This window comes from Caloenas nicobarica, chromosome 2, assembly GCF_036013445.1.
Source record: "Caloenas nicobarica isolate bCalNic1 chromosome 2, bCalNic1.hap1, whole genome shotgun sequence".
Taxonomy (NCBI): domain Eukaryota; kingdom Metazoa; phylum Chordata; class Aves; order Columbiformes; family Columbidae; genus Caloenas; species Caloenas nicobarica.
The window spans coordinates 132352615-132378016 of NC_088246.1; the positions used below are offsets into that span (position 1 = coordinate 132352615).

The following is a 25402-nucleotide window of genomic DNA, read 5'->3' on the forward strand; positions in this document are numbered from 1 at the left end:
GCGTAAAATAACGTTTGCCAAGCCAGCGTGATGCTGGTGAAATGAGCAAAAAACCAAACACGGCGAAAAAAAGGTAGGAAGTACCACAAAAAGAGATTCTGGCTTGTTCCCTCTTTGTACTATAGAAACTGGGGGTGTGACTGAATGTCCAAACCACCTACACTCCAGGGATGCCACCCAATCCCTGCCTGTGTGCTTTGCAGAACTCCTCCCCTCTCGTTTTGGCTTAGCAGAGACCTTCAGAGAAACTGCCTGTTCTGGCTCATACAGGCTGTAACATATAAAAGCTGTTAGCAGCTCCTGTGGCCAGAAGCTTCAAAACCAGCAGAGTTCTGTTCTTCGGGGTTTGTAATAAGAGACACTCCTTCACAAAGGTTCATATCATCATATAGGAGAGTGCTATATATACTGGGAGAACAATAGACTGTATTCTTATTTTTTTCTTGGTATTATCCAGAGGTAAGCCATTCAGCTCAGTAAGTTTGCTTTGCATGCAGTTTTATCAATGCTCATCACATTTTGCTGAAGTTAAGATTTGAATGCTATTTATAAGATGTCCTGTTTTCATGCTTTATATGTTGTCTTTTGCCAACTAGTTTATCTGTGCCACATTGTGTCAAAACAATCCATGCATATGGGGTAGGCATAGACTAGGATGTATTTTTCATTTTCAGTGGAAAACATTCTGTGAGGTTTCTTGCAGTCTCCCCATTTAAGATTTATAGTGTGATTTATGGACTGATCTTGTGTGATAGCACTGTCACTATTTCAGGAATACTACTAGCTCTGTTCATGTAATTCATGGTACCATGATACTTCATTTTGTGTGTTTGTAGTAAGGACGTATTATCACTTAATATGGTTATTGAAAATTGTTCAGTAACACATGTTCTGACTGGATTGTTTTTATGATTGAGCTGACAGACAGAACCATTTTTTCTGATCACAGCCTGCCAGTTCAGTTTTTATTGCTACTTGGATGTACAGAATCACATCTTTGACATATTCTCTTCTACAGATCTGTTTTCTACTGCCCTGACTTAAAGCAGAGTACCTCTGTGGCCTATCTTTCTCCTTTGGCCCCAAAATGACAATAATCACTGCAATCAGTTGTGCTTTCTTATTTTCCATTCTCTGTGAAACAAGTGCATTAGTGTTACCCAACTCCACTGACCTACTCCTGTCAGACAATAATTTCACTGACATTGAGACAGCTTTGGCAGCTCATCTGGACTCTGCAAAAGTTCCCAAAGCCAGGAGGAAGCGCTACATTTCACAGAATGACATGATTGCCATTCTTGATTATCATAATCAAGTCAGAGGCAAAGTTTTCCCACCTGCTTCCAACATGGAATATATGGTAAGTGAACTTTGTTTATTTCAGAGTAAAGCAAACTGTAAGTCAGTGATTTCATTTAAAAAAATAAATTATGAGGGTTTAGTTAAGTAGCCAAATGATTTTTAACTATTATTGCTTGCTAAATACTGAACTCTGAACATCTTACTTGCCCTGTTGAATTTTCATTTCCATGAGTAGTCCCAATCAAGCTTCTGGGATGGAAGTAAATAAAGTTGTGAGTTAACTGCTTGTTGGTCTGAGGAATAATATGTAATCACAACATGTGGTTGCATCTGCTTAAGGTGCTAATCATTATTAGCCCCATTGCTTTTGTGGAGTACACAGTCATTGCCCTGATGTCTGCTAAAAGGTAACCAATGACCATTTCAAATTTCTTTAACACATAATACTTCCGGAGACAATATGGTAAAACTGTGTTTGCAAAGTAATTAATCTGATGCACTGTTTGTCTCATGCTCATGTACTTTACTTACTGCATACTTTTGTGTGCACAGAATACTTCTATTTTTCCATCAAATAGAATGCATCTTTTAAATGTTTCTCTAGTGTGTAGGATTTAAATGTGCTCAAAATGTTATGTTTGTGGCAGGCACCTTTTCCCCTTATTGGCAAATACTCATTACGTGAATGATCTGTTCCCACAGGTATGATAGAAGTTATTCATTCACTGTGATTTCATACTTGGCACTACTAGCTAAAGCAGCGTGTTTGTTATTTTGTGTTCCAACTTTGAATGCATGCATACTGTGGAGCTCTAATGTTAAACATAGGTTGGCCAAGCGCAAATTTTTTTACCTTCTAAATAAGGTATTCAAACTGTTTGGGAAGCACAGACAAGTTGTGTCAGCACCATAATATCTGCTTAAAGTCAGAGAGTTTCTCATGTGACAACAGATGGTTAACATGTTTGAGAAACAGGACACCATCGGCTTGACATAAAAAGAGGATAACAGTAATAACTACTCCTCCTTTTTAGCAGCTAATGACTAACAATTTGGACGTCTTTCTATCACAGACATTACCTAAATCTGGATTTGATCATATAACCCACTTAGCACATCCCAGCAGCAGCTCAAAATGCTGACTGCACTCAAAACATTGCAGTATGAAGACCTGTTGCCATACCATAGGCTGATTTTGAAGTTTGGTTAAGTGGAAAGGTCAGATACAGAAAAAACAGAGAGGTCAAAAGTCAAGCTCAGTCATCATTTTCATTGCTGTGCTCTCCACTGACATTTCCTTTGATTCTGCATAAATAAACTTTGTTGTAATGTCTGAGGGAATGGCAGCCTACCATGCCCTTCCTTGGCTTGTGTGTTTTAGAAATGTGCTCCTGCAGTTTGGTTAAGTGAAGCCAGCACCCTGTCATATTCCCAATAGTTTTGTAAGTGCAATGTTCTTAGCCTGTTCAGTAAAAAAACAACCAACCAACCAAACAAAAAAAAACCCCAAAATCTTCAGAAGAGAAAGCAATCTTCCTTGATTAAATCTATTTTAATATACTCGTATGCATAAACTATAAAGATTTTACCTATATTTGTTGGGTATTCTGCTGCAGCTCTGCTCTGCAATGATGCTATGCAAAGTTTGATACAAAATGAAGACTGAAGCCATGCTCTTTACATCTTACATGTTGTTCTTTTCCTTGCCAATTTTACTGTTGCTTTTACCGGTACCGACCAGCCATATGATGTACTTGTGTTCCCATCAGCATCAGTCCCATCAGTAGTCTCAAGGGCAAGGTCTAAGGCTTTCTCTCATGTTTGGTTTGCCAGTCTGAAAGTACTTTGTGACTTCGTGCTGCAGAATTCAGAGCAGCACCTCAATCTACGTAGGTAATGATCCAGAGCACAACTTGAATGTGGATCTCCAAGTGGCAGACAACCCCTTTGCCACCAATTCTCTTTCAGAATTTAGTCAGTCTGTGTGTGTGCCCCATGTAACTTTACAGAAAAAAAAACCAAAACAGTGAGCAACATCCCACATAGTTTGCTCTGCTGTCTGCTTTCTAGCCATGGCAGCATTCATTTAACTTCTTAACTCCGTGGCTACAGAAACGTTTTGGTAAGAAGGTCTTGAAGATGACATGGTGCTGTAGGCCACACCAAGACTAGGGACCCCTGTATCAGTAATGCCAATTTGAATTTGCTTAGTCCTTTCTTTGGTTTCTGTATAGTTTCAGTGTACGGCATGGTGTCTGTTGTGTCTTGTGGGAGTGTAAGTTTGCTGCTGATATATATATAAAATGTGTCACTCAATACTCGTTTGCATAAATAAGACAACAAACACTTTGTCATTACTGGCAGACGATGTGCACTGTGCTTGAAAGAACCTCACACAGTGTGTGTTCCTGTCCTGAATACTATGGAAAAGTGCAGTGGCAGTGATGAAAGTGGCCTTTCCCATTTCCCCTAACAATGACTAAAAGGATGTCACATGTTAAAAAGCTGGAATTACTTACAAATGCAGTAGATTGGAGAAATCTCTTGTGTGTTGAAATAGAGAAGGACTAACCAGTTTGGAAGCACAAGGAAAAGATGTTTTCTCCTCTTTTCTCTGTCCACAGTCACATTAAATTTTGTTTTGTTCTTTTTTTCTAATCTTCTTAAGAACTCTGTTCTTCTTATGAATTGCTGTAACGCATTCTCACTTCTGTACAGTTCCATTTGCATTTTCTTCTCCACTGGTAAGAGCTCAGGGTTTAGCTGTATGGGTTGGTTCTCGTGATTCCAGTTCTCCACACTCAACCTTTCTGGGGCCTTTTCTCCTTGACGCAGTCTGTTCCTTCCCCTGATGCAGTCTGTTTCTCACACGTTCAGTGCATTTGTAGATACTTTGAACTACTTGGGCATTATTCAGTCTGCCCCTACTGTCTTGAAATTTTGTGTGCTGCAGGACTTGGGAAGAGAGGTCTTGAAGAATGGCTTTGAATGCACATGCATTAGGCAGAGGAGGTTCAGATGAATGCTACAGTAACAGAGCTGGGGCAATGTTTTAATTCTCTTTGGGAGAGGTGGGTCTCAGTGCAGCTCCAGTCTGCTGTTGTATGCAGTCCCCAGTGTAAGTGGACAGCTGGGGAGTCAAAAGCAACGATTGGAGGCATTGTTCTATTATCAATACTTAGCAAAAGAAATAGGTGTGTCTTACGCCAATGACACTTTGAGTTGTCTTCCTCTTGGTATATTAGAACCTTATAAGTCAGTCTTTAAAGTAGTCCTCATTTTGGTTCTGGTTTTGGTACTGCTGATACCTTCAACTGGAAGATTTTCCTGCAAATACAAGTCTAGAGTTAGTGCATATACGAAGGAAAGAGAAGGGGAACAACTTTCAAACCTCTTCTACTTTCATGTAGAAGTAATGACTTTTTTTTTTTTAATTTGTGTCTTCTTATGATATCCTTAATTCTTCTTCATCCCAAGACTGTCATTCTGCAGTCTTTGGTTGTGCTATAAAAGCTGATGCCATAGCTGCAGAAAGAAAGATTACACCATCTTTTTGAGCGGGCAAAGGGTGAATATCATGCACTTGGCTTTGCATGTCTATTCTGGAGAAAGCAGAAAGGTTCCATGCAATTTACGATTCAGAAGAAACATGTTGTAGAATTGCCTGCAGCTTTCTAGTGTGAAAGGTATGTAAATCTGCAGATCCAGAGGAGGTCTGTGAACAAGCAAATCCCTTTCTCTGAATGCTGATTCTTTACTATAGAGGCCTGTGTTGCCTTTCTGGAACATCTTGGCTACTTGGGAGGCCAGTATAGATTTGCAATATGTTGCCAGCTGAAATTTGAGTCTGATAAAGCATGTAATTCAGTATGCATTGGTGCTGTATTTAGGCTCCCAAAACATTCAGGAATGAAATACCTGTTCCTATGAGGATCCAATATAATTTTTACCCTCCCTACAATCATCCCCACTTGAGACCAGTTTCTTAAAAGTCCATATGTTCTTATTTTTAGCCCACATCCCTGTGTGCATGCAAAACCTGTCTGAGCAGGTGCTTACTTACATACAGGCATTCTCTTTACAGTTTCCCATGCACCAAGCAGAAGGAGTAACTGATATAACTGGGCCTTAATGAGCACAGAACGTTGTTCTTCATGGCATTCTTGTAGGGAAAGTGGGAAAATCTGTTCTAGTTCAGAGTACTCTAAGGTGATCTGAACAACTTGTTAAAGAGCCATACCGAATGGTGTGAGTAGTTCGCTGATGGCCCTGCAAGGATAGGTCCTGAGTCCAGTACTGATCAACATAGTCATTAGTAGACTGGCAGTAGGGTGTCTGAAGTATAATAGATGGAGTAGGATTGCACACTCAAAAACATGAAGCTGAATGTTTGTGAATGCTGTGTGAAGATTTTAAGAGCAGAAAAACGCTCTTGATAAACTTGAGCCTGCTTATGTATAGAAGATGTTCTGATATAGTTTCAATTCATTTTTGTTCAGTGATTGCATAAATGCACTTATATATTTGGGAAAATCTACCCCTTATTGAATATGTCACTTTGTAGGACTCAAAAGAGTAAAAGATTCCCAGACTAGCCTGAAATGAGTTAGTTTGGATAACCAGAAGTTATCTCATGGCAATATAAAGATAATTTCTCATGAGCTGGTGACAGACGAACTGGGAGTGGAGAATCTGAGCCTATTCATTTCTAGTAAATCCACATGAAAGACTGTGATAAAATGAGCAAAGGAAGTGATCTGTTGTTCTAAAATAAAAGTAATTGTGTTCCAAAAGAAACTCCTGTAGTCCTATGAAGGAGTCCATGTGAGTCATGGGGGAAATCTGTTTGCTCTCTATGGCCCAGCAGTGACCTTCTTTGCTGAGGGGATGAATTTGGAGACTTTGCTTCCTGTCCACGAAGATCTGCAGACAACTTACAAAATCAGATCAGAGAAGCAAGAAAATAGCCAATTTAGTGGTCACAAATGTAAATAACTGCATTATTATTTCACTCCTAAATTTGGAAGTCTTGATAAAATTTTCTTTCTGTCAAGGTGATCTTAAAACTTCCATGAATATGCAGTAGGTGATGGGTAAGACAAAATGAAAGAAACCCAAAAAAACACAACAAAAAAAAACTACTTCGAGTTTTCCAAAACGCTATTTAATACCTAAAGCCTTTAAGATGGACATAGAAAAAGTGAGTTAATTTGGCTTTCTCTCCAATTCAAAAGCATTTCTGATAAATAAGCTTCTCAATTTGTTTACCTATTTTTTGCTGTTGTCAGTGTGGTTTCTTACAAACCATTCTAAATCTTAGAGGACAATTTGTTCTTGAATTGTTTGCCCTGGCTCATCTACATGGTCCCACAGAAATCATCTGTGTCTGTAAGTAAGCATTGCAGGGCTAGTTCCTTCAAGATTTATGCCTAATGAGTTGGATAAGATCTCTTAATTCATATAGTTTATCCCTGCCTTGTTATAGGACTTCCTTTTGCATTAGATACATATGGTTTTCATCTTGTCTACTCCTGAACACATATAGTGATGCTGTCTCAGTCACATCTCTTGGCAAATATTTTACTTTAGGAATAATAAAAAATATTTCCAAAAGTCTAACCTAAATATTTCCCTCCAAAACTCAGATAATTAATCTTTATATGCACTTTTAAACTGCCCAATAGAATTTCTCCCCTTTTTCATTTCAGACATTACCCTTTACATATTTACTGACAGTTTTCTTGGCATTAATTAAGATGCATGCATGCATATAATGTTTCCTTAATTTCCGTGTGCGTGTCTTACAATACTTCTGCATATTGGAGCAAATTACAGTTGCATTCCATTTACAGCTCTTTTGTTAAATCAGTGAACAGAACCCTTAAATGTCAAAGTGGATTACGCCCATCATTTTAGCACAAGTGCCATAATGCAATGGAGAATTTACTCTAGAATTTACTGGCAGCCTACTTTTTCCATTGAATAGCCCTGTTCCCATAAATCCTATGTATACGGTGAAGGGTGAAATAAAGCAATTAGATGAATCAGGGTACACAGATCTTAATCTGCTTTTCATCAAGCCAGAGCACAAAGTAAATCTTAAGTATCCCCAGTCTTCTGGAAAAAGAGGTATCAGGGAGCTCAGAGCTTCCTCAGTGTAGTTCACCTATCCCAATTTGCCATGGCTTTTAGCTCACTCTATGCTGGGAATTCACAAGCGGGGTGAGACCAAATGAGAAGGGGTGTAATGATGAAATGTGTTCACTGGCTCCAGTTTCTCCCTCCTACCACTTGTGTTTCTGTTTAGCCAACTGATTATGTCTCTTCTGCCTGGTGCCAAAACACAGAACCAGGAGTGTCTCAAGATCATGGGCTAATGGATTCTGGGATATAAATTCTCCCAGAAAATCAGAAAAAAACAGAAAGAACTGATGGGGTTTACACAGTTACAGTTGGGGCTCTCTGTCTGCATGACACCTTCGAAAGGAAGCAGTCATTTTACAGCATACTCAGCCTTTTTCTGGAGTGGAGGTAAAACATCAACCAACGGTAACCTGAAAGAAAGCAAGAGTAGATGGAACTTACTTTCTGCTAATTTTGGAACAGTAGAGTTACTTAGCTCTCTTTTGCTTCACAAGTGAGTTTATCCACTTATCTATTTTCTACTGCAACACTCTCAATAATACAATGCCGTACAACTCATTGACTGTCAGTGAGATGCAAGATGCTGCCCATTTTTCTAGCAGAGTTTTATCTACAAATGGTTAGGAAGCCCCATTTGGTCTCAGTAACTAAACTGGTATTCATCTAGGGTCAAATCAAAGTGGATGCTAGCCATTGGTTATGGTCAGAATGAATGACAGAGGACCTGTTGAAGAGTTGAACAGAAAGGGCCTTTCCTGGAAAGCACTCCTTGCAAAATCTGAAGTACTTCCCCAAAAATGCAATTGTTGATAAATATTGTGATAAAGAACGACTGTGTTAAACTTGCTTTGGTATTAGAGCTCCATTTCCAGTGATTTATGCATAAGAATTTTAAAACATCCTTCTTGATGTTGTTTTAGAAGAGAATATTTACGTTATTTAAATTTAGTATTAGCAGAAAGCCTTCTAGGAGTTTAAGCAAACAAAAAACAACCTAGTAAAGTCTCAGATAGAAAAGCAGCCTGCCCAGAGCCCTCAGATTAGACATTCCTTTATTATTAAATGTAGCACCTCTTGAACTTCTTGGCTAAAAACAGAGACAGGGCATTTTTCACAAGAATCTTGGTCCAAAGTACACAGTGCTTTGTTTGATACATGAATGGATATGGTAGTAACCTTACACCTCTCAACATTTTTATCCTCTTTCCGTACCTGAAAAGAAAAACTGAAAAGAAGAATAATCTATCCAGATCTGTGTAAATGTGTATCCTAAAGACAGCAGAAGATGGAAACCCCAGGATAACCACTTATTCACTTTTTGTACACAGGATACTGTCTTCAGCACAGGCAGCTTCATGTATAAATGCATCTGCACATGCCCTGGGATGGGATTTGAGATCTATTTTAACTCAATTGAGAATGAACTGGTTTTGTACCTCTATCTGTACAGTGATATCTGTTAATCTTTATCAAGCGGAAGAATCTTAAGTTGAGCTTTCTTCTTCTGAGAACAAAGAACTATTATTCTTATTCTTTATCCTGCAGAAAAAAGAAAGAAGCTGCTATGTGTTTTCTTTTGTGTCATGCTGCCATAACTTTCAGTTAGAGCTACTTAGAAAATAATAAGTATTTTCTTCGAAAGCTTTTAAAGAAATAAAGAACATTTCTGTTTTAATGAAAAACTTCAGTGGTTAGTGACAAAAAAAATGTGGATTTTTTTTCATCTAGAAGAGAAACAAGGCACCACAAAAGAAATGCATTTTTCATTCATATTTTATGGTTTTAAGAAAAGGAAATTTTCTCTGATCATATTTGAAATTATAGAGGTCAGACACCTTCCTTTTCAGACTTATGACCAATTGTCAGGGTGACATAGATCTAGACAAAGTTTGGTCCTTTTTGTTACCACTTCTGAGATAAGCTCTTGCCAACTAAAATATGCCTTGCAGTAGGTTAGGAAAGCACTGAATATTTTAAGATATGTAGCTCTGATAGTTAACTTTTCCAAAAGCTAAACAAATAATAACATATCAGGGAAGCTTATTATTATTAAATTTGACAGTCTAGCTTTGTTTCTTATTGTTTAAAACCCTGGTGCCAAACATGAAAAGAAATGCAGACAACCTTTAGAAGAAACAAATTGACTATTAGCAGTGGTCAAGCTTCAAATGATAGTTTGAATTTGGACTGGGTAGACACCCAGGAATATGAACTTCTGTATAAAGTACAGACTTGAATTTTCATAAGAAAAGAAATGCTGGCAATGAAGTTTCTTGGACATCTGACTGGTGATGCCCTGATTACTATAAGACAGACCTTCTAATACTGAGCCCTTGAGAACTGTGAATCAGATGTTTGGAGGTTTGGTTATATCAGAGTAAATTGACTATAGAACATTGGACAACTTTATTTTGGCTTGCAGTGGAGTAATGGACAAGTAGCTTGATGTATTAACCCTCTATTTATTTGCAAAGGAATGAAGTGTAGAACTTCAATTCCCATCAATATTTTTTTCTCTAGAGGACAGAATTTGGCAATTTTCTGTGTAAACTTTCTAATTGGTACCTAATGTATTTAGGAAAGAACTTTCACATGTGGTAGGCACCAATTACAGTATGCACAATAAAATTTCTAACAGGTGGCAGTTGAGAGCAAAAAGTATTCGTATTCTTAGAGAGAGAGAGAGAGAGAGCCCAGAGTCCAAATGATCTCAGAGCCCAAATAAATATATACAGTTTGCCAAATCTCTCTATAAATTCCAATGAGCTCATATGTTTTCATCACACAGTATGCACTGAAAAAAGTGAGGCTCTTTCAGTCACTCTGCTGAAAAAGCATGCAGGCAGAAAGGCTGGTGGGTTATTTTATTAAACTTTGTGCCAGATTTGGGGTAGTGAACATGGTGTGGGGTCCTACAGAAAGTCTCTGAACTGAAAATGCTACAGGTTTGACTATGCAAAAGGGAAAGGGAGCAGTTGTGCAAGGGACCTTTGTGTGCCCTGCACACTGCTGTGGGATTTCTGAGAAGTGGCCACCGTATGTGCAAGCGGTATGGCCAGTGCAAGGCTGCACGGCTGAATGAGCCACAAGGACAAGACTTGCGTCTTAGAGGGTAGCAGCCTACATCTGCTAATCCGCTCTGGGACTTGCACTAACAGCTGTGGAGCACAGCTGCACAGATGGGCTGGACATGTCGGATTTCATCCCTCAGCTTCCTAATGTTTTTCTCACAGGAAGAAATCGCTTGAAGTGAGGTTTTCTTCTTTCTCACTTGCTGCCATTCTGGAAGTAAGAGATTCTAATCTTCACCTGGGCAAATGAGCAGAAGCACAGGGCTAAAGGAGAATGAAATAAGAAATCTGAGGTAGAAAGTTTAGTTTTTTGACTGATCACTCCTAAAATAAGGTCCTACTGGCCACCTTTCTGAGGTACATGGGATCTACTGTGGATGAGTTTGTGTCAAAGAACAATCTGAAGACACAGTAAAAATAAACTAATGATGAATAAGATGCCAAAACGGACAAATTGCCAGTTTCTGTTACTGCAAAATATGACAATGTTGCCATGCAACTGTATTAAAATTGCATATCCCAACGCTTCATTTGCAATCTCATCACGTAACTGCGGTTGTGTAAAGAAGCTGTTGAAGAAGAGGATGATTAAAACAGTGTACTTCACCTGTTTGCTCTGGGTTTGTGTTCAAACCTGTACCTGATGCTTGTCATGCCAGCTGTACCATCGGTGGCAGCCAGCTGAGGGGCTGGTCACATGGCAGCTGTCGTGGCATTGCAGGCAGCAGCCCCAGCCCAATGGGTGCAGGGAATTCCCAGGAGGGTAGTGAGTGACCAGATTGTGTGTGTTTTTCTTAAACTACTTGCTTTGTCACTGAGAAATATGCAGAATATTATCTTAGTTGATACGTCATTTTAAAAACAAACAAAAAACCCAACAAAAAACCCTCCACAAACAAAAACCAAATCAAACCAACAAAAAAAACACAACAACAAAAAAACCCCCAAACCAACCAGCCAAAACCAAAACAAAACAAGCCACCAAAAAACCCACAAACAAACAAACAAACAAACCCACCAAAACAAACAAACCCACCCAAAATCCAAAGCAAAATACTGAGGGCTGCTGCTGGTATTTGATACTCAGAGTGATGCTCTGCTGATATTCTCTTGTACTTTTGTGCAAGTGAGGGGATCTTCCTTGCTAATGGCAATACAATTGAGCCAGGAAAGATTAAGGGTTATGATGGCAAAAGAAATATGGAAGCACAGTTCTGTAGTGCTTGAATGCTTTAAAATGATCATTAGCAGATGCTGTAGGCTCCCAAGTTAAAAATGTATCTATGGATTCCCCAGTTAGCCCATCTCTCCTGGCTATGCATGTCAGCTGGCAGACTCAGGGAATGAGTGCTCCTACTTCTCCCTTTTTTTTCCCACATTTTTTTGTGGCCATGAGGGCTGCAAAGTTAAATGCTTCTAAAAACATCCAGTTTAAACACAGATATCCATACAGAATGAGAAAAGCATTAACGCAGTGTATCACCGCGTATTCTGCTCACAGCTCCTTGCTAACTGTTACCATTAATAACCATGTCAGGGTACTAGCAGGGAAGAGTAGAGTTAATTGCCATTTGCTTTGGTAACGATGTATCCTCTCGTACAACAAGGCATGTATAAAGACATCACAATACTAAGTCAGATATTTTCTTTTGTCGCTGGAAATCTGCATTCTGAACTACGGGGAAGGTATTTGATTAATCTGAAAACAGGTTAATTTTTGTCTCTGAAAATCAGGAAATCAGGAAAAACATAAATTAAAAATATTTCAACTTTTTCATGGAAAGTTATCCTTGACTAAATGGTCATCCCCATCTGAATAATACTTCTTTTTTCACACATTGCATAATGAAGAACCAAACTACCAAAGGGTAGGTTGATATTTTTTTTTTTTTCGCACTCTCCATATTTGCCAGGAATAATGTATCTTAACTTTCTCCTCTTCCAAATTGTGAACTTTAAGAACAACTTGCAAAGGGATGCAATTCCATGTGACAGTATCAGTCATTCTTTCTCAGATGTGGCATCTCTAGTGAGGGCAACTAAAATGTTAGTTTTCAATTTACCTTTTTAGCTCTAAAGGTATTACTGGTTTAAGTATCTGTTTTGCTTGGAAGATGTTCTACTGCTTGAATAAATCTTTTTTGTCTACCTGTAAGAAAGCTGAACTAAACGTTTTATCTGCATGTACTTTATTTTTACTTTTGAAGTAGTGAGTCATGAGAAAAAGACAATGGAACATCACTTTCAAGGAAAGTAAATGCAGTAAAGTGTTGACAGATTTTACAGATGACTTTGGAAGAAGCCAGTAATTCCTTTCTGTGGGAAGTGAAAAAAAATCAGAGCATGTTTTGCAGAATTTATTAATCAGATCATAAATCTGAGGACAGGTATTAGCAAAATGGAAAGTGAAAATTATTAATTATCTTTCTTTTTTTCTTTGACAGTGTGTTGAAGGGATGTAATAGAAATGCATCCCATTTTGATATTTATAGAGAAGACAGATTTTTTTCCATTTTAAAATTATGAAATGTTGAAATTCTGCTTATTTTCCAAATAATGAGGAGATATCCTCTTTCAGAATAGGAAACAAGTCATTAACGTTTTCTAGTCTACATAAAAGCCATTTAGGAATATAACATTTTTACATTTGCAGGGGTAGGGATTGTCTGTTTTTTAAGAAAAGCATCCATCAGGGCTCTATATGAAGTTCTAAGACATTCATCCTTTCCTTTCTTGACTTAGCTAGTGATACTTGGGATGATCTATAACGTCTCAGAACTCATTTGTACCACTCAAAGTATGAGAGAAAGCCTTGACAGAGTAAGGAAACCTTCACTCTCCTCTCTTTTTACAAAATGTTTAAAAAGTTCTCATTAAAGCAATGAGAAACCCTGTGGCATATGACAAAGACACTAAAGTCATAGTCATACATGGCCACTTTCATGATTGAACTTTTCCTTGTATTTCAACAAATTATGAAATTAATATTCATTAAATGCACCTATATTATGTGTTACGTTTTTAGATCTTCCAGCTATTGAAAAATCTCTCAGAAAATGACCTGACGTAGCCTTTTCTCCAGATGTTGGCATACTTTGGATGGCCACGCTGAGCTCAGCGAGATACTTACTGCTTCCGAGAGCCCTGTGGAATGCAAACTGAGATCTCACAAAGTTAGCTTGAAACCCAGTGTTTTAGTACTGATTCCAGGCAGTAATATTGTGGTGCCTGTGTTTGGACTGTCTTACTGAGACAGGTTAGTTTAAGGAAAAAACACAGTCATGTCATGATCTTCACTGATATCCAGAGGTCCTGAATCAGACCTTACACAAGAAAAACATTTAGTTTCCTAACCTTTATGTAATTTACACAGTACATATATTATGAAGCCAGACTAGAAGGACTCCAGTCTGTGTGCAGCAAAATTGAGAGGTGCTTCATGAAAAGAGAAGGTCCTTATGGAGGGTCTGACATTAAATATTTCATCTAGTCCTACTGAAGGCCTATAGTGAATATACAGCCCCCTTTAATAAAGCTACAGGTCCCAAATGACACGGTTCCTTGATATCATCAAAATCCTGGGGCCTGATATTTTGTTAGCACCAACAATGGACTCCAGACCCTGAGAATGTTACTTTGAATCCCTGCTCTCTTTTAGTCAGTGTCATTTAACCATGACTTCATAGATCCATCATTCACAGATGTTCTCAGGAAAGTTTGCATGTTCAGGCTCTGCTAACAACTGTTGCAATAGTACGTTTAAAGCTAGGAATATGAAACTTTTTACGTTTCAGGTAAAATTACCACAAAGTAAATGTCTCCAGAGTAGCAGTGTTCTTTCAGTAATACTGCAGTGCTTTAGAAAGTTTGCAGTAAGAACAAGTGATTCGGATTAAGAGAGCTCCATTTAATTTGTCTTGCATACGCTTGTTCAATGTTTTCTGCTTAAAGTAGTGAGGTTGCGATCTGAAGTATCTTGTTGCTTTCAGCTTTATCTCCTGTTCTGCAACAGGGTTTGCCCCCTCAGATGTGTTGAGCAGGGTATCAAGAGAAAGCTACTCCATTTAAATGATTGGTATTAGGGGTACAATTCTGACTGTAATGAGAATGAGCAGAACTTTGCTTCTAAGTTCAAATTATAGTTAAAAATGGTTATGCACACCGTTCCTCAAATTAAAGAATAGCTATTCATGTAGGAAGGGAACAGCCAATTATTGTTCAACAAATGTTGCAGATAGATATTTGTAATATTGTAGTTACTGCTTTTCTCTTTCTTCATCATAATGTTTATTCAGCTTCACCATCATTTTAATTCCTTTTTCTTAGGAGAAGATAGTTGTGATCAGGACCTCCTGTTCCAACAAAGCTGTTCCAACAAAGAACAAAAGAGCAGCTCCATCCCTTGTACATATAAATTACTAGAACAACTGAGATACAGCTACAGAAAGAGCTGCAGGAAGTGTGGAGGGGTGTACAAGGGGACTATGACCCACAACATTAAAATGCTTTTCTTGGGGAAGGAAGCTCACTTTTTTGGACTTCAAAAAATGTCATTCAACATCAAAGAGATTTCGTTTTACAGTCCATTGCTTATTATACATTATTGGAATAAGAGAATTTATTTTAGTATTTGTCTACAGAATGAAGGAAAACAAAACAAAATAAAACAAAAAACAACAACAAAAAAACCCCAACCATCTTGGGTGAAATTCTGGACTCACTGGCAAAATTCCTGCTGGTTTTATTAATGCTAAGAATTTATTACTGACTCTCAACCAGCATGTGCTGTATGAATGTAGAGAACACTCCAGAGCTGCCTCATAAAACCTCATAAACTGGTCTCTGGTGTTGAGACTCCCTGTGTAGAAACACTGGCCTGTTCCCTGTATTCAGTCCGCTCGGCAATTTTTAAGTGAAGTGTAGTTTTGCAGTGTTGTTTTGCAGGGAGCAGTGTAGAGGGCACAGTCAGACAACTTTCTAGGAAAATAATCTTTGGCTGAGGAAAGAAAAATAAATTGGCCAAAGGATGTTCACTTGAAGTTGCCAGTAGAAATGTGATGATACACTTAACTCTTACTGCATCTCAGTTTGACCTGGTTGAGGAGTGGGAAAGGTTTCCATGCTGGACCAAATCAGTGATCTGGAGAGTTTGAGAGGATCTTTATACTGGAAAGAAGGTGACTGCTTCCCCAGCTGCTAACGACCTAGCAAATGAAGATTTGCTATCCCCAGGGTGAGAATGAGTATAGTTTGGCAGCAGCAGTTTGCATGATTAACATCTGAGGATGAGTCATCTCCTCAGACCTTGACCCACTGTGTATGCAAATCTTTCTCCTTTTCCCATTTGCAGTTTTATGTTCATGTCATGCAGCATGTTCAATAGTAACATCGGATTGGCCATCATTTCAGAGTTTATGATTTTGTTTATCATGCTGGTTTTTTTAAATTCTTTGCTAATTATCTTGAGCTTTTTTATTTATCCTTACAAAGAAATCGCCCCTCTGGCTTTCAAGTTACTTTGGTTTCTCTTTTTAAGATATTTTTCTGTTTCTTTATGTGCTAATTATCAGTGTACTACAATGAAGCCTTATGGATTCAAAAATCTAAATGTCTTTGCCTTTTTATCTTACACACCCAAAACAGGGGACTGAACAGTGATACAAATTAATACAAATGTAGACTCAGGATCAGACTTCTTTTGAAATGGGTGAACTAATGGTACAGTCTTTGACAGTTTAGAACAGGGGTGTCAAACTCATTTTCACCAGGGGCCACGTCAGCCTCGCGGTTGCCTTCAAAGGGCTGAATGTAATTTTAGGACTATAAATGTAGGAGTAGTTACATTTAGAAGATTTTAAGTCATTATGAGATAATAATTTTTCTGCTTCAGCCCATATTAATTATTTGCCTTTTCTTGTGGAGATGGTCTAGAGCTAGTCCCAGAGGGACTGAGACCACCATTTTTTCTAGGAAAATAAAAGTTAAATAAGGAAGGTCTAGCACTTCACCTTCTCCCATGAAATACAAATGATTTACACAACCAGAGGGGACTCTACAAGGGCTTTTCACCAGCCTGACAATAAAGGAATGGAGGAAATTTAAAAATGCTGCACATGCTCCCCTCCCACTTATTTCTTATTCAGTGGTTATTTTCTTTCTTCATCTTTCTTCTATGTTTGCCAAAAATTTCACATGTCCAGAGAGTGGTCAAGTGTGAATAGATAATGGAAAGCAGAGCACGCAATATATCACTGTAATGCTTACTTGCCAAACCCACAACTTCTACCTGTTTCAAACAACCCTCTAAAACTTTACCTATCAAATGCTGCAGATGATTCTTGAGAACCAGAAAATTAAGCTAAGGAGAAGCTGAAGTGGACTAGCAGTGCTCTCACTGTCTAAGTTGGGGCCATGCCTCGTTTAGAGGGGACGTTAGTAAGGAAACTAATCCAGTATTCACGTTTCTATCAAACACTTAACATACTATTTTGCAAGGCAATTTAGTACATGAAAATATACTGGGTAGAAATCAGGAGCTTGGTGCTATTTGTGCAAATACAGTACACATTTATTGTCGGACTGCAGCCAGGTCACTTGGGAGCAAGCACGCAAACCTCATGTTCAGCCTCCTGGCAGGGAGCACTCATGCCAGAAACATGATTAATCCCAGCAGAGGAGGGTGTTTATGGGGTGTCACAGTCCTGGCGGAGCTGCTCTGTATGGATGCACACCAGGCAGCTGTGTTTGGACCCATGTGCTGGATCCCTGTGCTCCTCCCTTCGTCTGGGCCTGGGCGGGCTCCAAACACTGACTGTGGCCCTGCTCTCACGCACTCTTTCTAGGCACGCTTTTATGCTTGTACCTACTGTTGCCCCCGCCTTTAAGCCCTCTTTATGGGACCACTGATATAAAGAGTTTTTTGTACACTGGCCACATGCAGCTAATTGACTTAATATCAGAGGTAGAAAGCTGAACAAATGTCTGTACACAGTTTTTTTCCCCTTGGGCCTTGGAGTATGTCCTGGGGTTTGGATGTTGCTGTAACAGCCCCAGGTTCCCTCACCTGTACCCTAGTGCTCCAGCTTAGCCTTCTCTTCCCAACTTATAGACTTATCTCTGACTCCTCCAAAAAACTCAGTTTTTCAGAGCTGAAGTCAAAGTATTTCCTGGCTTGAAGACCATTCCTTCTTAGCATGCTTCTTCCTAACACTTCTCCTTTTTGTCCTTTTACTGGCAATTTGATTTGACTTTGTTCTGGGACATTTACATACAGGTGTAAAGTAAATCTGCTCTGCTTTAAGCACCATCCATCTTACTTTCCATAAGGTTGGTCCTCTTGAATGGAAGATCACTTGTGTTACGGGTTTGTATTGATCCTGTTGAACTTCAGCTTTAATCTAGGAGGCATCTCACCCACTCCATATTAGCAAAAGCTTGGTTCAATGAGAAAGCAATTTCATACAATTTACTAAATTTTGTCCGTTTCACTTAGAGAAATTTCACAAACTACCAGACAGGGCATGAATTACTGTCCTAGTCCATGATCTGTGGTCTGTCTTTCACTCTGCAGGTTTGTGAAATTAAACCTCTGAATTCAGTGTTAGAAATCATTATTAGCTGATAGAACAGAAGGTATTTGTGACGTGGGCTGCCTTGTCCTTTGATAAGTTTTTTTCTGAATTTGTCTGTTGTTTCATACCTCAAAGAGTATACTCTCTTTTTTGTAGCCACTCAAGATTTATGAGTTTGTGTTTTTGTTTAAAAAGCTGTAATGGGCTGGGTAGGCAATTTTACCACATTCTGTTCCTGCCTTTCTATTAATACTTGCAATTCACTGAAACTGTCCTGCACCAAAACACACCACTCGAGGTATGTGAATAACACATCTAATTCCAGGATATAAAGCCTACTTGAGTATCGCTCATCACTAATATGTACTAGCATTTCTGTGTAGTTGTAATATAGCAGTGAGATATTCTTTATCTGGAGCAACACAGTAGATTCTATTGCTGATATCTCCATTATTAATGAGACAGCCTATTTGCTGTGGGGAAAACAGTGGAGTTACAAGTCAAGCATGTCAGTGAACGGGAAAAGCATTTAAATGAGACAGTGTTTAAGTTCACTTGTCATATTCCTACCATTGGAAGAGAACTTAAGAGGTCAAATTGTCTCTCCTTACAGAGTTCTTATCTTTTTATTCCAGGCAGGGAGCAATGTCAGCTCCCATGCAGAACAAAATGATGAAACTGATACCACACCTGGAAACTATCCATAGTCTTTACCTTTGTGGAATCCCTTTTCTTGACCTTGTGGCCTCAAATACGAAAAGCAGCCACACACCCTCTCTCTGACTGTAGACACTCCCTGAGGTCCTATTTCAAATGTGTTGGGGTTTTGTGGGGTATGTAATACCTGTGCTGACTTGTTTTTCCCTGTGTGCCTCTCCTCTTTAACTTCCATCTGAGTCCCATCCATGTTTCACTCCTCTCCACACATGGATCTCATCAACACAGAAGGGAAAATGGTAGGAGAATGCCTGTTCAGGGAAGGGTTTTTTTTCCAGAAAAAAAGGGAGTGATCTGAATACTTGGCTTCCCCTGATGATGTGGGCAGGAATTCTGTCCAGCCTTAGGGCAAACCCTGCTAGATCCTGTACATACTGCCCTTCAGTTTTCTGAATTCAAGAGCTCTGTGCCTACATTACACATCTGATGTGTTACGATAGCATATTTGTGACTTAAGATACTTATTTCTTGTGTTCTTGCACTCTGATCGCTATTTGTTTTTCCTGTTCTACTGTTAAGGACATTTTATTTTGTCAGGTTTGGGATGAAACTCTTGCCAAATCTGCAGAGGCTTGGGCTGCTACATGCATTTGGGACCATGGACCTTCCTACTTACTGAGATTCTTGGGCCAGAACCTGTCTGTAAGAACTGGAAGGTAGGCAGATACCATACAAAACAATTATTTTGTCAGCCTTTGAGAACCAGGTCTTAGACAGATGCAAGTGTCATCCAGTATTCTAGCAATAATTGATATTCATCTATGTTCGTTTGGCTTAAGAATATTATTGCTTAATACTATGCCCCTAGTGAGGCATGGAGAAATGTGCATTTAGGTGACTTGCATCAGAGGGATTAGCAGCTGAAAGTTCCAAGATACCTAAATCTAAAATGACATGTTTTTCCTTCTGTTTTTTAAACAAACCTAGGTATCGATCTATTCTCCAGTTGGTAAAGCCATGGTATGATGAGGTGAAGGATTATGCTTTCCCTTATCCTCAGGATTGCAACCCCAGGTGCCCCATGCGATGTTATGGACCCATGTGCACCCATTACACACAGGTTATATAAATTACATTCTTGGACTTTTCTGTGATGTATTTATAGCTCTCTCTCAAATAAATGTATATATATATATATTTCTTTTCAATATGGACTTCACCAATAATAAATATTTATTCAGATGGTTTGGGCCACTTCCAATCGTATAGGCTGCGCAATCCACACATGCCACAATATGAACGTCTGGGGATCTGTTTGGCGACGAGCTGTTTACTTGGTATGCAACTATGCCCCAAAGTGAGTTACTTTCTTTTAATATTGTTTATTTTTCTTCTTTATGCATGTTTTTGTCCTCTCATAGGACCGTTTGCTGCTTTTTCTACAGCTTGACCTCTATTTGTGCTTTTTCTGCGAGCTGCTTATTCATTCTAACTTTACATGTGAATATACAGAAAATGCATGACTTTGGTATACAAGGAAGAAAAAGAAGCAATTTGATGTGTATGGAACAAAACCAAAAACTTGTTTTCTGTTGTTGTTACTAGAATTCTTTTTGTCTTCCTCCTTTGTGCTGACTCCACTTTACTTTCAATTCCTTCTTTTTTTCTACCTGTTTTATATAGACTCCTGATGAGCTAGACTTCCTCAGGTAAGTAATTACACTATAGATCAGGCCCTTGATTTACTGTGAACATGTTGTTGCCCACCAGATACTTTTGCTTATGACCATGCTACATAATGGCTTCCATAGCGTAGATTTCCTACGAAGTCCATCTACCTAAGTTCAGTGTCTACAAATCTCATCTTGCCCATAGTAGGGTCTTTCAAAGTATAGGTCAAGTACAGGTAGCTGTGCAGAGATCTCTGTTAGGTTGAAATGAAGAGATGAATTTTCTCCCAGTGTTTCTTAGATATCATCCAAAACTTACATTTGGTTTCAGAATGCGTCAATAAAGTGTGGCTCTGTGAGAGCTTTGATTTGAGGTCTTGTTTGGATGAGTGCTTCGAAAGCAGCATGGACAGTGTAAATGGCTTGTTTCTCTGAATGTATAATATTAGGCAAAGCCATAGTTCTGCATAGGAATCTAAGTATAATTAATTGAGCATGTTTTCCATAAACTCTCAGTGGCATAGGTCCATTTGTGGTAAAGAATATGCAGGAATATATCATTATTCTAGCTGTTACAAGAGTAAAAGAATTTTTAAAGATTTTTCAACTTAAAAAAAGATAGGATTTAAGTGACTTGGAAAAAAAACCCCACAAACCCTTTGGAAATCAAAGACATTTCTCTGTCCTTTTTTTAAAAATCTACTAGAAAAAGTTGGTAAAAAATGAATGTAAGGGGTATCAGGCAGCAAAAACTGTATTTTACTTTTATTTCCACGACATGGATGAGGTGAAATCAAAGCTTATAAGAGAAACCCAAATTCTATTTTTTGCATATGTCCATTTGAAAAAAAAAATAGTAAAAATTACAGACTTCCTAGTGTACATCTTTCATGCTCATATGTAGGAAAATCATGGGTTTATATATTAGGCATTGTTGAAAACTGATGCATTGTTTGTGTATCAGTTAACAATGTTTTAACGACATCTTATATTTTCTCAGTCTAAAAATCCCACTGTTTCTCAAACAGCAAACCAAAGCCTGGAGTTATAAGCTGCTTCTTTGGGTGAGATTTTGAGTAGATCTTTGTTTCATAGGTAATGGAACTGGGATTTTCACATCCACTTCTTGCACAGCCACAAAAAGGATATTGAGTGGTCTTGCCTGGCTTAAGTTTATATTCCTAAGAATTAATTGAGTTAAGGACATTGGGTTTAGAGTCCTTGGGCATACATGCAGAAGACTCTTTGTCAGTCAATAAAGAGTGTGTCCTTCTGAGTGACCAGCACATCAGAAACTCCTCTAAAGATGAAGGTGGTGAATATTGCAGCCCCAACCTGAGTTATTAAGATTGGAATTTGGCAAAGATTTAGGATTTAGAACTAAAATAATTTTCACTGATACGATGCTGTAATGCTGAAAAATATCTATGCTTCTGAAATAAAGAAAAAAAAAAAGTAAGGAGGATAGTTACAAAGTTTAGAAAGGCCCCATACTCAGTTTTCTAATGGACTCGCACAAATCAGCTATGTGTTGCATAGTAAATGAAGCAGAAAGCAGCTTTTAGTAAACTCTTTCTGGATTTCCATATCTGCTATCAAACTAAATATATTCCCTGAGCACTTAGTCTGCTGTACCCATTTGGAAGAGAAGTAGGAATGAGCAAATTATTTGAAAGATTCCTATGTTCTTCCAAGGCACAACCCAGACCAGGGCTTTTGATCCAATGATATTGGCTGAGAGGTGGGGGATGAGAGAATGTTTCATAAATAATTGCATTACTCACTGCTATACAACGTCACATGCAAACTAGAGGAAAGTTCTCTGCTTAGTGAGACATAACATTTAAATAAAAATCTAATTTTAACTTTCTGCCTACATCACGAGTGTTACATGAATCTCTAAAAGCCTGGTGTTTATATAAGCACCTAAAAGTCTGGATGTGTTTTTCAGATGCTTCTAGATCTTTCAGAGTTACTTCTTTTCACACTGTCACTCTCCAGACTTGCACTCCTTTCCCCCTGGGCTCTATTACACAGCTGTATTCACCAGATGAGAGCCCTCCTCCTCTCTTAACATCTGTGAGACGACTACAAATGCCCAAATACAATTCTTTTTAATACATTACTGGTGCAAATAGTTTTCATCTTCCCTTTTCTCTAACCATGAATTCAGCCTCAGAGATTCACAGTGTGGACCCAGGGCAGTGCAACCTGAGAATAAGATTTTGCTCAGTTCATTTTTCCACTTTCCAAACCGAAGCTTTTAAGATAACTGCCAGACAAAAAAAAGTGCTCAAGAAAAACCTTGCACCAATGCATCTGTTGCTCATTTCTCATAAATATAGCCCTTGCGTAAAAAATATTGTGTCTCAGACTCAGAGAGTCAAAACTCATTTGGCTGTAGCAAAAGCAAGAGGACTAGGACATCACTGCAGACGCTAAAGGATATGGAGTGGACCCCTGGCCTGGGGTGATATGGTCATTCTGCTGATTTTGGGGAATTGGTAGATCAATGTTTGTCAGTAACGTGCAGAAATCTATCTATGTATGTTTTCACTAACAGGGCATTTATAGGATATCAGTGAAGACATTAAGTTTAATCACTCAAAACAAATATGGTTTAATTAATTTTTTTTCTTCCTCTCTGAAATCACTAAGCACTCTTTTCCCTTTTTTCTTTTCAGGGGGAATTGGATTGGAGAAGCACCATATAAAGTAGGAGTCCCATGTTCTGCTTGTCCTCCAAGCTATGGAGGTTCTTGTACCAACAATCTTTGTTTCCCAGGAGTAACATCAAACTACTTATACTGGTTTAAATAAGTAAAGGTTTACATTATTTTTGAAAGAAAATGAATGAATAACAAGAAGCTTGTATGTTGAATTTTGCACATATTATATATAGAGAGATATTGTAATAATACTCTGATGTTTTCTTTTTGTATGCTTCTGTATAATTAGCTTTCAAAGTATAGGATAATTTGGTTTTAACACTTTGGGATTTAAGACTCACATTAACCCTCTTAGATTTACATTTCATTAATGGAGAGCAAACTAATTTTCACCTTAGCAAGTGTAGATTCCTGAAGATTAGGTTCTGTTAAAAGCATATTGAAAGATGGAATATGACTTCCTTTTAAAAACAGTAGCTCCAGAAAGAGAAGGGTCATTGTTTAATACTGTGCTTTAAAAATGGAGTGTGACGTGCAAAGCAACAAATTGTCCTCACGCTCCCAGTGGTTTATCCCATTTACACCCATGCTTTCAACTGCAATGTCAATGGGACTCAGCAGAGGAAAACATGTGCAAGAGCAGCTGCAGGATATTACCTACCTCATGCACAACATCAACTCATTTATGGCAGGGGTGTCAAACTCATTTTCACCGGGGGCCACATCAGCCTCGCAGTTGCCTTCAAAGGGCTGAATGTCATTTTAGGACTATAACTACTCCTACATTTATTCAGTCCTAAAATGACATTCAGCCCTTTGAAGGCAACTGCGAGGCTGATGTGGCCCCCGGTGAAAATGAGTTTGACACCCCTGCTTTGTGGCATTCCAAGAGTTCGGCACACGGCTGCTGCTATCATCAACGATGCCTGTGTGTAGACAGGAAAAGTAGAGAAAATGAGGAGCCACACTGGCCAAGATGCAGCGGCTATTAACTCAAATGCATAAAATCTTAACTAGATAGAAAGCTACATCATTATACTGGTATAATAACACAGCCTAACTCTACCTTCCTGTGTTTCTGAGCACAGTCGTAGTGGTATAATGGTACTTTGCAGCAGTATATTTTTTCTTGTACAGGAAGTTAAAAAATTATATCGCTACAAATTATGATATATTGATACATGACGACCGTACTGTCTTTTACACTATAAGTTTGCTGGGGGGAAACTATAAGTTTCCCCCTGACTGAAACTCAGCCAGGTAAAACTTTCAAGGAGAGATCAGATGTAAAAGTAGATAAGAAGATTTCTGAATAAAAGATATCAGACAACTTTAAAACCTCATTTCAATTTGTGACAAAAATTTCCAAATTTCTAAAGCAATTGGCAGTGTCCTTTAAAATATATTGCATTGTTTCCTTAAAATATCTGTATGAATTAATAAAAACTAAATTGGTTTATTCATACCTTTCCTGCCAAAAACTGAACACCTTATGGGTGCTCACTAGAATGTTTATGAAGAGGACCTACACTTTAAGCTTGAATATTATACAGGTAGTTTTCTTGAAAAAACAGATTATGAAAAGGAGGAAATCGAATGTCTGCCATAACTACTATGTCATTGAAATAGCCTTGAGTTTGGCTTTATATTGCAGGGCAGAATGTACTCCACTTTAAATATATGTGTTTAGTCTGCTTGCACTACTACTACATTTAGAAATTTATGAACTTTGAAAAGCAATACTGATAAGCAAGCAGATAATTTCACTAGTGCTACATATGTATATGTCTTTAATTCACAAATTCAGTCCATATTAGGATGTTTGAGACAGTCTGTCACCAGAATAACAAGTATTATGTTGGTGATATAAAAAGAAAGATCAGAGTTTGAATTCTTTACATTAGTTATTCTTTTTCTCCAGCAAGATAGCTGTGTGGAGGAATTGGCTCTACAGCATGTGAAACGTAGCAGCCTTTCTCCATCTATCCATAATTTGATGCCTCAGAGAATGTCAGCAACTGATCTGTGGCTCTTCAGACATTTCTGGTTTAGCGACACTTCTGTATCTGACAGGACAATGACTAGACAAATATATTGTCTTATAATGTGTCCAAGTTTTAAAAGAGCAACACTTGTAATATTCTACTAATTTTTATCCTACAGTTACAATGTAGATGGTTTTCCGTTTGGTTTCAAAGGAGCTTGGACTTGGACAGTGCTCAATCAGTAAAGCACTTTGGCTGAGTAAAATCCAGTCCTGTTTTGGGAGTGAAACATGACCTCATTGTATCATCTGTGCACACATTGAAAGAATTCAG

General features: G+C 38.3%; 1 protein-coding gene across 1 annotated transcript; it reads left to right on the top strand.

The window, feature by feature from the left end:
* Nucleotides 1-284: 284 nt before the first annotated feature.
* Nucleotides 285-23804, top strand: PI15 (peptidase inhibitor 15). The gene is made up of 6 exons (XM_065629488.1): nt 285-459; nt 1019-1360; nt 19343-19461; nt 19733-19865; nt 19987-20102; nt 23100-23804. The coding sequence occupies exons 2-6, from the start codon at nt 1088-1090 to the stop codon at nt 23233-23235; spliced, it is 777 nt and encodes a 258-aa protein (XP_065485560.1). The 5' UTR covers nt 285-459; nt 1019-1087; the 3' UTR covers nt 23236-23804.
* The last annotated feature ends 1598 nt before the right edge of the window (nt 23805-25402 follow it).

Excerpts from the sequence above, each read along its gene's own strand:
- PI15 (XM_065629488.1), top strand. The coding sequence starts at position 1,088 with ATGACAATAATCACTGCAATCAGTTGTGCTTTCTTATTTTCCATTCTC. Across the intron at positions 19,866-19,986 it reads TGTGCACCCATTACACACAG|ATGGTTTGGGCCACTTCCAA; the intron begins GTTATATAAATT and ends ATATTTATTCAG. Across the intron at positions 20,103-23,099 it reads GTATGCAACTATGCCCCAAA|GGGGAATTGGATTGGAGAAG; the intron begins GTGAGTTACTTT and ends TTTTCTTTTCAG.